This window comes from Etheostoma spectabile, chromosome 11 (genome assembly GCF_008692095.1).
Source record: "Etheostoma spectabile isolate EspeVRDwgs_2016 chromosome 11, UIUC_Espe_1.0, whole genome shotgun sequence".
NCBI lineage: Eukaryota > Metazoa > Chordata > Actinopteri > Perciformes > Percidae > Etheostoma > Etheostoma spectabile.
This window is the reverse complement of record NC_045743.1, coordinates 10,095,193-10,108,683: the sequence shown is the minus strand read 5'-3', so window position 1 is coordinate 10,108,683 and position 13,491 is coordinate 10,095,193. Positions and strand designations below refer to the sequence as shown.

General features: G+C 41.2%; 1 protein-coding gene and 1 long non-coding RNA gene across 11 annotated transcripts in view; both read left to right on the top strand.

The window, feature by feature from the left end:
* Window positions 1-13,491, top strand: part of pkp4 (plakophilin 4) — a 79,952-nt gene that overhangs the window by 11,597 nt on the left and 54,864 nt on the right. For 3 of the 10 annotated variants that reach the window (XM_032529829.1, XM_032529831.1, XM_032529830.1), the window contains exon 2: window positions 4,105-4,237. The exons of 5 other annotated variants lie outside the window; for them this stretch is intronic. In XM_032529829.1, the coding sequence (XP_032385720.1) occupies window positions 4,187-4,237 (51 nt within the window). In that variant the 5' untranslated portion in view covers window positions 4,105-4,186. 2 more of the 10 variants (XM_032529834.1, XM_032529832.1) reach the window with 2 other exon arrangements.
* LOC116698077 (uncharacterized) lies at window positions 5,727-11,958 on the top strand. The gene is made up of 4 exons (XR_004334106.1): window positions 5,727-5,740; window positions 9,231-9,237; window positions 10,330-10,335; window positions 11,799-11,958. It is a non-coding gene; the product is annotated as an uncharacterized LOC116698077 (long non-coding RNA).

The following is a 13,491-nucleotide window of genomic DNA, read 5'->3' as shown; positions in this document are numbered from 1 at the left end:
GAAAATTACCGTGACCAGTTTTCATAGCTGCACACCACTCTTTGTGGTTCCTTTTCTTTGAAAAGATACTGAAAGAGAAAGCAGAAAGGATTTTTGTCCATGTCGACCAGGTTGGCAACTTCTGTAAGCTTAAAATGTGCACTCAGTCAGTCCTGTCTGTGTTGTTCTGTGTGTTTGTGCAGAAGTCAGAGAGGAGGAGTTCTGTCAAATTCAAACAGCTTTTCTGCGTTTCCTGTCGCTGCGTTTTTTCTGGGAATCAAAAGCCATGTCCTTGATTCAAAGGCTGTGCGTGGGAGGGAGCCAGGGCGTGTGTTGCAACACTATGAATGAGCAGGAAAGGAATTTGGGAGACTGACAGGGGAACACGTGGAATATCCTGTGTGGACTAACATACTTAGGACTAGTAAAACCCTACTGTCATTTAACACCAGGGCTGGCATATGCCCCGGTTCAGCTCAGACACTTTGAAATGCTCACGCTGCCTTGGTGACAGACTCCCAGAATACCTCAGGGTCACATTTCGCCTTAATGTCTGGGGACCTCCCACGTACTAAAGGACCCCCCCTTCCAGCCAATGCCTCATCACTGGCTAGCCCTGGCCAAAACCTTTTATGTTCTCACTGTAAACAACCCAGCACAAAGTAAGTGTGTGTGTGTGTGTGTGTGTGTGTGTGTGTGTGTGTGTGTGTGTGTGTGTGTGTGTGTGTGTGTGTGTGTGTGTGTGTGTGTGTGTGTGTGTGTGTGTGTGTGTGTGTGTGTGTGTGTGTGTGTGTGTGTGTGTGTGGTGTGTGTGTGTGGTGTGTGTGTGTGTGTGTGTGTGTGTGTGTGTGTGTGTGTGTGTGTGGCATTCATATGCTTTTACATGACAGCAAATTGCCTTTTAACCCTTTGAATTGATGTTGCACAAAATTGACTCAATCAGTAAAGCTACTGTATATTAGGCCTAATTCTTCCAGTCACCCTGAGGCTGCCATTATGGACTAAGATTACAATATAATAATAATAAAGGAGGGAGAGTGCAGTTCTTTGCAGCAGAGCTATATAAATTACCATATGGTTATTTCATGGTAGTTTCAGCTAATATTCTTCTACACATAAGCGTCATATAAAGACTGTCTCATCGTGACTGCCTTCTGTGTGGTTTAGTAAAGTACAGCATGTGAGCCAAGATATATGTGTAGAAACCAAGGGGTGGAATTTGTCCTTATGTTTGTATCTTGGATATTACAGTGGCAGAGGATCTCTAAGACAAGTAAAAGTGATAGTAAAATCTAGGGCTGTAATCAACCAAAGAAAATCTTGGTCGACTGAAGTCGTGAAATTTTTGACTAAAAATCGACTGGGGGGGATGCGGTGGGGCGGGAAAAAAATGCAAGATTAAATAACTGTACTGTCCCGCAGTACTTGTCCTTATAGGCTATTTGCAGTATATTAAACAATTTTTGACCTAATTATTTTTGCACTAAAATGACACTCGTCTGTCGGCTCTGACAGCGCTGCATCAGTGCTCTGTGTCCTCGCACATAGCGGCTGGACACGGAGACACAAATAGACTATTAGTTTAAAGCTTTTACTCTTACTCGTGCTGGCGCTGTATATTAACGAGTTCTTAAAACCTCAGCCCTCCACAACATCAATGGGCCTCATAGCCTGAGCAATAAAGTCGACAATTCCTTCCGTGATGTTATTTTTGCGTATGGATGGTAGAGGCTTAACATCCAGCGGGGTCTGGGGGTGTGTCTGGGGAACGCTACCGTAGTTGCGGGTGGGTGCGCCGGTAGTTATAAAACGATTATTAGACAATGAAATATGCCAATTCTGATATGTTCATATAGCTAGCCTACTCAAAACAGACAAGGCAACTTAACGCAGACAAGTTAGCTTACCGTTTTTAGGTGATATGCCATGTTTGTCGAGCTGCAATATGCAAACTGTTGCTTGCAAACTTTGCATTTGACTTTTTCCCGTTATCTATTTTTGTAAAATGCTGCCACACTGCTGATGTCTTCGACATGGTAGAGGAGGACTGACTGGAAATTAAACACTCACAATTAAATAAATATTCAGCAAACCACTAAACCAAGGCTTTCTAGTTCTTTCTTCAATCTGTCCCCAGTGGGTCGGGCTAATCCAACAAAACAGAAAACAAGGGGGGTGTTCTAAAGACAGACTGTTACCTGTGCAACAGGGGAGCTCTGAAAACACCCCCATTAGCAATTAGTGCTTTCCACCCATAGACCATAACGATCTATGCTTCCACCTGATGAAATAACACGGCAAAAAATCGACCAATCAGAATTTTGGTTGAGCCAGAACGTATCGGCCAATAAATCGACTAGTCGACTGGGAGATTACAGCCCTAGTAAAATCCCTGTTTCCCTAAAATCACATACCTCCTGTGTTATTAGACCTCTTGCTTTTGTCTACTGCTGCAACTCTGAGGTATGAGGCAGCCATTGCAGCCTTTAGCTGCCCTGTCTGGCTCAACAGGCTCCTTCTAGTAAATATGGATACACCTTGAGCAGTGTTCCCTTGACACTGTTCCTGTCAACAGATATAATGAGACCATAACTATTCGTTCTCCTTTCTCATTTTAATCCCGGACAAGAGGCCAGAGAGAGCGAAGGAGACAGGAACACCTTATGTCTTCCGTCGGGCTGCAGACTTGTTTTTTGTTTCTATTTTTTTTCCCAAAGGCCCGGCCTTGCTCATCTTTTTAAACCTATCCACTGCATCTTATACAAAAACATGCATAACAGGCTGGGACGATATGCGATTCTAAAAGTATTGCGATTTAATAGTATTGAGTACTGCAATTATTCTGGCTGTAACGATATACAATATGAAACTGAAAGCGCGACACTCAGATCCACAAACTTTTGTCGCGCTGAGAAGGCAGAATAGCGGCACACCCCTTCCAACTCCCAGAGTTGTCCTTCCTGTCCAGATTACAAGATGACATCGCAAGTTGCATTTTAAGCTCCTTTTTTCTCCTTGTGGATAGCTACGTGACACATGATGAAATTATATTGATGAGGACCGGCAAGTTAAATCGGCTGTCCGAGAGTATACCTGGCAGACACACAGCTGACAACCTGCAGGTGGAAGCGGTGGAGACAGGCTCGGACATACACACCACGTACACGGAGTGCGGAAAATGTGTCAGAGCCTCTCGGACGGGTGAACTGAGACTCCGTTTCCTGTGCTTTATTTTGGAAGGCTGGCTGCCAAAAATCGCTCAGAAGGTAGTGGCTTGTGTCTGGTGTGTGCGCCACTGGCGAGTGTTAATTTCGAACCCTGTCGCACAGTACTGTGAAACAGTAGCCGTTTTATTGACTTTATAAATATAACAGAACTTGATTGATAAAGAATTTTCAACATGCTCGAATCGTCTCCACAATGGAGTTTAGTTCTGTTTGTTTTTCAACAGTATTTTGTTAGAAAGAAAACAGAAGTGTTATAGCTTTGGCTATTTTTTTATTTTACTAAGTTGTTAATAATTTATTTAGTTAATATTTTTCTTTGGTGTCAAGTTTATACAGGTTTTTCAAATGTTATTTAATAAAAATACCTTTTTTTTGTCAAAATGTGTTGTATTTTTCACGTGACTGTATTACATACACAGATCATCATGTAACTAGTGTGTTGTCTCATGGCCATATGGCATTGATTTGCACTGTCACAGACGTGAAACATTGACAATCTTTTTCTCTTTGCGCCATATGGTGTGTGTGGGTGTGTATTGCTGGTGGTGGTGTGTGACCATTGATAGTCACTACTCAGCATCACTCGCTTGTGTGTATCAGGGAGTGGTTAACTCAAGTGTGTATTTATGAGTGGAGTGTGTTTGTACTTGCATTCACACAGTCACACAAGATTGTGTTGTTTTCAAAAGAGCACCTGTGTGTGTGTGTGTGTGTGTGTGTGTGTGTGTGTGTGTGTGTGTGTGTGTGTGTGTGTGTGTGTGTGTGTGTGTGTGTGTGTGTGTGTGTGTGTGTGTGTGTGTGTGTGTGTGTGTGTGTGTGTGTGTGTGTGTGTGTGTGTGTGTGTGTGTGTGGTGTGTGTGTGTGTGTGTGTGTGTGTGTGTGGTGCGTGCGTGCACAGGAGGAATGCCAGCTCCTGAGCAGAGCCCAGTGACGGAGGAGGGCTTCTGCTGACCATCCGCGACAGTTCAACTCGCCGCAACATGGATGCCGACAACACCGCCAACAACATCCTGGCCTCAGTCAAAGAACAGGTAGTGTGTTGCTTCTGTTCATACCGGGTTGATTCATCTCCCATCTCTTATATTACGGAACAATAAAGCTTTTATGAACCATTTATGTACAGTGACATAGTAAACTCTGAATTGTCTGGTGACTCACATATTGTACTAAGAAGAAATACACTGCCCAATGTACAGTATGTGGACATTTGTGTCCTGTGCAATTGTGTCACACACCCTGTTGTCACTGTAATCATACAACTTACCTCTGCAGCACAGAGCCCAAAGTAGAAAGTTGACATTTCGCCGCGTGTGGGATGATGGAAAGACTTTTGTTTAAAGCAGAACTGTGGTCGGAGTGGACTTTATTTGCTTTACTTTGTTAGCAAGAGCTTAGTTGAGCTACAGTTTGATAATAAATAGCAGCAAACGCATTTAATTAATTTCAAATATCACTCTGATGTCCTGCTGCAAGGATGGGGGTAATGGTCTTGCCCCAGAGTGTTTGTCTGAAATTTTAACTGTGCGGGAACACAACCAGTCATTGCGGTCCTCAAATCAGTTGGTTTTAGAAATCCCAAGGTCCAGGTATAAACGGTGGGGGGGGATCAGGCTTTTGCAGTTGCTGCCCCGAGACTCTGGAACAAGTTACCCCCTGATATACGTACTGTTACAGATGTAGCTCCTTTTAGGTCCAAACTCACATATCTGTTCAGTCTTGCTTTTAATACGTAGCAGTGGTGTGACAATTTCATTCTTTTGTTTCTTTGTAACCTTTTCTGATTTTACTGTTTTCTATGTTTACTCTTTCTGTTGTATGTTGTGATTTTACTCATTTGGTTAAGCACTTTGGATACCTGCTGGTTGTTGTAAAGTGCTACATAAATACATTTAGATTTTTTTGATTTGATCAATGTTTACATGAGTAAGGAAGGAAGGAGGGAGCACCTGTCAATGTCACTTCCTTCCCTTGAGTATTCCTCAGTGGCTCGTCCGGTTAGAGCAGATATCCATGCAGGCAGGCAGGAAGAGCAAGTAGCCTGCCCGAGCCGTGGCTTTTTAAAGTGACTGGCTGTAGAAATGCCTCAGAGGGATTTCTTGCTAAAGATTCAAGACTGTAAAATGATCATTCTCTTCAGTATTTAACAGAGTTGACAAGGCAAATCCGAGGGTGAGTGAAAGTGAAAAGATGGAGGAGGTCAGGCTAGTTAGGAGACTAGGCTTGTGAGAGTGTGTGTCCCCCCCCCCCGTGCTTTTGCGTGAGGTTTTCCTGTGATTGTTGAGAGGCAGACCTTCGAGGGATCCCGCTGTCGATGTAAACATGCAAGTCTGCTGTGCTGTAGCTGTGGTCGCGGTTAGGGCTGGGGCTTAGCATGGCTGGGTGTTTGGTAAGTTTTTAGTCTATGGCTCTACTATCTTTTGCTTTATTTGTATTTTTGTCTGCCTTTCCATTGACGGATTTCCCTCTCCTTCACTTGTCTTTTTCACTCCTTGTCCTTCATTTTTATTGGTCTCTCTTTCCAAACTTCTTTTTCTGTCACTGCTGTTTTTAAAGCTGCACAGGCTTTGCCGAGATGCCCAAACAAGGACAGATTCACCAACATATTGTGATTGCATTCCCGCTGTGTCTGTGTGTATGTTTGCTTTGACTTATGTCTTCCCTCTGTCTTTCCTGCTGACTACTAACAAGCCCATTTTTTGCCATCGTTTTTGTCTGTAATGCTGCAGTTGCTGGTTATCAGAGTCCTGCCTTTTCTCTGTGCCTCTTAAATAGCACTGATCCACCATCGGGATGACACATCCTTAATGGTTCATTACAGACCCCATGTTTTTCTTGCTGCACTGCAAAACCTGATTTGAAGAACCACACATGCTATTTTTCAAGCCTGACTCAACCAGAAAAACCTAAAACTGTATTGAAAATTAAAACTCACTTTACAAATGTCCCCCTTTTTAGTTTTTATTATCGTACTACAATTTAATTTAACCTAAGGGGTTGTTTCGAGGATTATCAGACCTAGTTTTCTATCTGTTTAATCTTAAATGTAATTGAGGCAGTTGGAGGCTTATGTGTCGATTCAGCAACCACAACGTCCTCGTGTGTTTTGTCATTGTGCTTTACTTAACTATCAAGTTACCATTATAAAGTTTAAATATGAATATTATAATAAATATTATGTTTATTATAAAGTGGTAACATTGTTTTTTTATTATTCCGAAAACCAAAGATGTCTTTGGTATTTTTTGGAATATTTTGCCGTATATACAGGAGATTGTGTAGTTTTATTGTTTATTATTGTTATGATATCATATACTCATTATATTGAAGAGCTCTGGCAGTGCAATTGCCAGCTCTTTTCTATTATATTGTTATTTCACCTTTATTTTTACAGGCAAGTCATTAAGAACAGGTTCTTATTTAAAATCGCGGCTTGACGCCTATATTGCCATTTTTCTCTTAACGTTTTGTTAGCATCATCTGAGCCAGGAAAGGGATCGGACTTAAAAATACTACTGTAAGTGTCTACAGTGCCCATTCAAAACAAAAATATGCGTTAATCAACCAGACATATTATTTTCTTGTTTTAACCGAGTTATTAACGTTATAAGTAATTTCTGGTGAAAGTTAGTATGGCAAACTTACACAACAGTTGCGATGTTCCTGTAGGCTTTCTGCATGTGCTCTTTAACTCCAATAAAGTAAACACAAATTTGGTTGGTATATCCAGCAATCATGGAACGTTGGTAGTAGTCTTGCATTGCCAGACCTTCCTCCACAGCGCTGAGGAGGAGGGTCTGGCTAGTCCGCACAGCATTCCGAGATTGGAGAAAAACGTGCTCTGGTTCATTAGCATTTCTGTTTGACGGAGCCACGGTGCCTTAGCAATAGCCTCGGAAAGGAACTTGTTTTGGTGGAACATGTGCACATTCAAAAGTTGTTTTAGTCGTGCAACAGAAAACTCAGATTGGACAGATAGCCTAGCTAGCTGTGTGGATTTACCCTGCAGAGATCTGAGGAGCAGTTAACCATAGTCCTCAGAAATTGACCCGAGTTTAGAATGCCAACACAAAGAAAGCGGAAGGTGGCTGACATCCGGCAAAAAATGAGGGAACTATTCCTTTATTTATAGCTACCAGTTTATAATGACATGAAAAGGGGGGTTCTTTGACTATCTGTAAAAGGTGTTACCATTTTGATAAACTCTGAATTCATTTTAAAAAGCAAGTTGTTAGAAGTCTTGTTCGTTTTTGATAGACCATGACAATGGTGTTTCATCCAGTTAGCTAGGAGTCGTATAAGTACCAGTCTGCTGTAAAACACTCAGCAAGAGCAAAGATTTAATTTAACATTTTGTTACATTTGAGTTTAATTCATTTATGCTCCTCTCCCTCAGTGATTGCAGACTTTTGGAAAATAAAATGCAGTGCTGACTAATAAACCAAACCAAATCCAGAACTATTTCAGCCTCTTTATCATGAGAACATCCAAGTAAGTTCAACACTAGAAATGACCCAGCCCTTAGTGTCGGAGATAACTGAAGAACTCTTACATGCATCTTACATGAAGATTATCATTTTAGTCCTTCAGTTCATGCTTGTATCCAGTGTGCCTTACACAGAGTGGAAGTACAGGTTCAGTCTAGCATTCTCTGAGTGTGTCTTGATGGCCACATTCTATTAACCACTGGCTATTAACCACTTGGCCATCAACAGTTAACTGTTTGAATAAATTCCTTTGAGCTAACAGTGTGTATTTACAGTCATATGTAAAACGCCACTTCATTACCTGATTAGGAGACCTTTCTTGAGTGCTTGAGTATATTCAGTGTTAAAAAAAAGAACCCACGTTTACGATGTCAAATACTTTTTACATTTGACATTTTCTTTTTGGTCTGGTTGAAGTACTTTGCAACAGCAGAACACAAAAATTTGCATTCGTTGAAATCAACAAAGGTCATAGATAAATGTTGACAGGTATGAAATGTAGTGGCTTTGGAGTATGTCGTACAGACTGCTCTGCAATGTAATTGGCTTGAAATTAGTTTTTGACAGAGATAATGTTTGAGATAATGTGATTGGTCTCTGGTATGTTTTACCCAAATAATATACAAATTTTAAGTGAGTTTCCAAAGTTCAAATCAAACTGTGATTCCAAAATCCGCTGTTACATTATGTAAATATTGGTAAGAGAATGCCACAAAATCATATCCTCAGAAGGTCATTTTTGAAGACTGAGGTATACCCAAAGAAAAACAAACTTTGCAACACATTTTTCAAGTTGGGAGGCCAAGTTATATATTTTTTTGTAGAAGAGCTTCCTTCAAATGTAAGGCAATTACTCGCTGTAGGGGATATGCTATGACCTCAAATCAATATTACAATTATTTGTCACATTTACTTTAACTGTCAGGTTCCTGTGTTTTGAAATGAACTGATACCTCGGCCACAATCACACACTGGCTGAAGGTGATAACTTAGGGTTACATAAGATTTGTTGGACTTTCAGTTTTGTCTGAGGGTTAGACAACAAATAATAGCCCGTTTGAGATAGTTAATCAACCCAACAAACCAACATGACTTCAATAAGGTTGGTAATGACATCATAAGGTCAGTGTCAGTAACTTGTGTTTTGGCTAAGCCCTACCGGGTTGCTATAGTAAAGAGGGTCATTGAATGTTTCCTGTTTGGTTTCTTTTTTACCAATTTTGTGTGTGTGTGTGTGTGTGTGAGAGTGTGTGTGTGTGTGTGTGATTTGTGAGAGTGTGTGTGTGAGAGTGTGAGAGAGTGTGTGTGTGAAAAAGAAAAGAATATACTGAGATACTGAAAGCTTGGATGTTCACAATTCAAAATGTAAATGATTTGAAAAAAAATGCATTCAACACATTTGTCATGCCTCAAGGATACACATAATGCATTAGGTACACCTAACTTTTGTTTGCTTACAAGAAAAATAAAAAACCCACAGGGCACATTTAAACCAGAGATGGTTCTTGACAAAAGAAATCAGCATGTGGCAGTGGCGCAGTCGCTTTGTTTGCAAATCACAGAACGAAAGTTTAACCTCCCTCATAGGCAAAAACTATCTCCCATAAAGAAATAAGTTTATTATTGCTAGGAGAATAATATTTATTTTTTAAAGTATTTCTGGCATTTCTATTCAGCTGTTTTTATGCACAAATGTGACCATATTCAACAGCCTTTTGAGAACAAGCCAAATTAGAGTTTTAAACAAGTATACAGGAGCCATTAGGTGGGTTATTAAGGGAGCCTGTGGCACCCACTGAGCAGGTGTCAGTGAGTGTGAGGTCAGGTCTTCTCAGTGATCCCTTTGCCCTCATCTCTGCTTCCTACCGCATCTCCCAGGAGAGGAATAGCTGCAAGAACTGGGAGCCTTTTTAGCTGCGTCAACTTTTGATTTCATCCTCACCAAGCACTCCTTAATGTGCACACACGTCTTCAATGGCTTCTCAGTGTGCCGGTTTTGGTTAGGTTTGTGCTGCATCATCAGTAGGCTAGGGAAACGGAAAGAGTGGGCGGGATGGTAGATGATGACGAGGCTTGTGCCTTCCTGACTGCTCCAACATTGTTGTAGAATTAAACCTTGTTGTATAGTTGGCATATTAAGGAAAATTAAAGGAGAACATCACCTAAATTAAAATTTGTTAAGTCTATGGCCTTGGAAGGTGTAGTTCTCCTTTAACGTAACCCTTGAAATGTCAAGGCTTATTGCAGAAACATTACCAGCCATAAAGGATAAAGGACTCAACATTTAAAGCAGTATTCCTCCGCAAGTATTTGTGCTAATGTCTAATGGCCAATGTCCAGTATCAACAGCACTTCAGGAGTCATCCAGAGTGATGAAAGGAGTTTTGTTTTTCTTGTCAGCAATCCTCAACCGCACTTGCCACATTTTTTTATATCTGTTACGCTATTAAAAAGGTTCAGTGTTTTGTGTTTAGAGAAACACGAGCTTCAAAAAGGGGCAAAGTGAACTCCCTGTTAGGTTAGTGGTTTATCCTTTTTTGTTTTGGGGAGATTTTCTACTCGAACATAAACAAAATTCTGTGGTCAAATTAGTCCTTGCAATCTAAAGGGCTGTTGAGCGGATCATTTCTAGTATCAAGATTGCGGTTTCTTACCCTTGGAAATGCTGTGTTTCGGTGTGCTCTTCTTCCTTCCCTCTTGTGAGGCTTTGCCCTCAGAGTAATGCTGTTATTAGCTGTGCCTGGGCATGCCTATTTGTACCACACTGCAAAAAGGGCCTCTTAGGCGCGCCGCACTGTGGTGTTTCAACACACTGCCTCCCAGAAAACACCACAGTGGAATTTTACCACTTTCTTGGAGTCAATTGCACATGAAAAATCTGTCTGCCTCCTGCTTTTCCCTGGCAAACTGGAGTTACACTCTATGACCTTTTCTTCATCCGAATCAGGCACAGGCACACAGATATTTTGCAAAGCCCATAAGCTGACCTTGCTTTGACTGCTACAACACCAGCACCCTTTTAAAGGCTTGATGAGCTGGCTGAAATATTACCCACTTGAGATACCAATGCAAGCTTCTGTCATGTTTTAATGAAGCCAAAGTCATCTTGGTCAAAGTGAGCCAGCTTAAGGGGTTAATAGATGGGGTTGGGGCAAAGTTTCAAGGCCGTGTTACTGTCTTTATGCAATTCCATTCCATACGCAGAAGGGTAAATCCTCTCTGCAGGTGTGTCTATTCCACTTCCATGGGCGAAAAAGGGACTCTAATTACAATCGACTAGTGATTTTCTCCACTCCTCAGGGCCTTATCTGCCTTCCTCTCCCTAGTGCTGCCGCTGTGACGCAGGAAAGGAGAAATCGAGAGGCATAAGAATTCTGGCCTCGATTATAGTCATTAAAATGGAAGCCTGGCTCCAAGCAATTACCCCATGGGGGAGCAAAACAAGTATAGGAGGGAAAAAGTGAGACCAATTCAGAGGGGAGGGATACAGGTGAAGGAGAGTGCTCAGATATCTATGGAGATGAGGACAGAAAAAACACTCAAGCTACAGTAAGTTTCCATCCAGTTGTCAATCAAATTATCTGAAGTTTGGTAAAAAAAAAAAAAAAAAAGTGAATAAAGCTGGTTAAAGTGTGTTTCCATCCAACGGCTTTAAAGCAAATAAAAACTTGTGCGTAAGGACGTCACATGCTGTTTAATGTAGCGCTTATGTGCCAGTTGATAGTGACGTATCAAGCTATAATAAGAAAACAACGACGCTATCAACACATTGCTATGATGATGCAGATGCAACTTGGCTTTTATTTTCCTCCAGAACCGCTGCGAGACAACTGTTTTTTGAGACATGTCCACTGTTTGAGCGCTTTCCATTTACTCCTGAGGACGTCCCACGGCTTGTCGTAAACTTTGTTGGCTATTTCCTTCGAGTTTCTGATAAATTATGGCATTTCTTCGATTTTTGCTATCTAAAATAGCTGTTATATTTTGCTCGTAAATTAAGTTCAAAAAGTCTCCCGTCTCCTCGTTTGTCCACTTACATCTGTCTTTGTTGACACCCGCCATGTGTGCAAACAGAGAGGAAATACTCGGCGTAAATTAACTAAAAAAGGGTTGCAACCATAATATGACCTAAAACTTAATCGCAATTCATTATTTATTCGGCAAACAACGTTTCCATCAACGTTTATTGCGTAAGCCGTATATCGATCGAGATAAAATCCGATGAGACCAAATGTATTTCCTTTTGAGACGATATTCATGAAATTCCATCGTTTTTTACTGTTTACATAAGGCATTTTTCACTCGATATCACTTAATAAAAACGTGTGGATGGAAACATAGATACAGAGGGAGGGTGAAGAGGGGGATGAGTGAAAGTAAAAGGACAAAAGTGATATTGTGAGCATGATTGAGTGAGGCAGAGTCAGAGACTGTCACCTGTGAATGGGTCTCCAAAGCGCTTTGGCAGGAGGCTGTCAATGAGAGGAAAACAGAAAAGAAGGTGGAGAGGAGATGTCAAAGGAAGGGTGTGTACGTCTGGCCCGCCACAGTGCTGTCATTTTGAACCCAGCCCTGGGAAATCTCCCCCCAACTAGACTGTTAATACTCGTCACAGTCACTGTCATCATCATCATTATCACTATAATCATTGCCACAGTCAACTGCGCACACAGAGGACCCGGCCACTGGGGAGCAGGAGTACTCACAAAGGTGGAAGTACAGTAAATGCTCCTGGGCTGTCCTTGGAATGGCATGCATCCACTGAGGAAGTTTAGGGAGTTTACTGGGTGAATCACCAATGAAGTTTATGGCTCTGTTTCATCCTCTGCCCAAACATCTCTCAGATGAGTTTCTCTAAATGACTGATCCTGAGGTAATTGCACAAGTCACTGCAGTCTTTGTTCACTACAGCAACCTCCAGATTGACAGTCGCTAGATTGCTTACTCTCTGCATTTTGGCCCGGAGCAATGTTCTTTTTTGTCTGACACAACGCTATTGATCTCTCAGTGGAATTGTACGTTCACAGGTCTACATGAATTGCACTGGCTCTGTGATTGCACTGCTGCAGCATTTGGGGTTTTTGTTCCTCTCATTTACTGCCACTAAGCCTTTGCATTATTATCAACAGCATCACATAAGAGCTTTTGTTGAGGTTCAACAGCTTGTAGCTGCACGAAACAAAAGCAGGTATAGTACAATGTACCTGGTGAATGAAGGAAACTAATATTGGATTTTAAAATGTAGGGAAAGACATTTGTAATTTGCAACTGTAAGTCCTGCTTTTTGAATCCAGGCTTTTTACACATGTGCTATAGCTCCAAAGATAAGATAATGCTGTTAGATTAGAAGCACTTCTTTAAAAACCTTTGCTAACAAAATGTGACAGACCTGGCCCAAAACAATAATCAGTCGTTACGTGCATTTGAAGGTTTAATATGGAAGTCAAGTTATTTTTAAAAGGAGGAATTGTGTCCACTGCTACACAGAATTTTAAAATGAACTTTACAGTATTCCATGTATTGCTAGTTCCACTAGTAATGCTGCATAAATTGTGATAATAATTATAGATTGGCACGCTATGAATGCTAATGAGGCAGAAATGCAAAGGCTTTTACTTTGGTGATTTATGGTTAAAGAACACCGATTAGCCTTTGCATTTAACCCTGTTTCTTCTGTTTGCCCAAACTACCGCCTCACCAAGGGCTACAAAAAAAATCAGCAACTCTTAGATAACTCGTAAACGAGCCAAGGCTGCCAAAATGGATTAACAAATGCATGGAGAAAATCAACAAATTTTAAG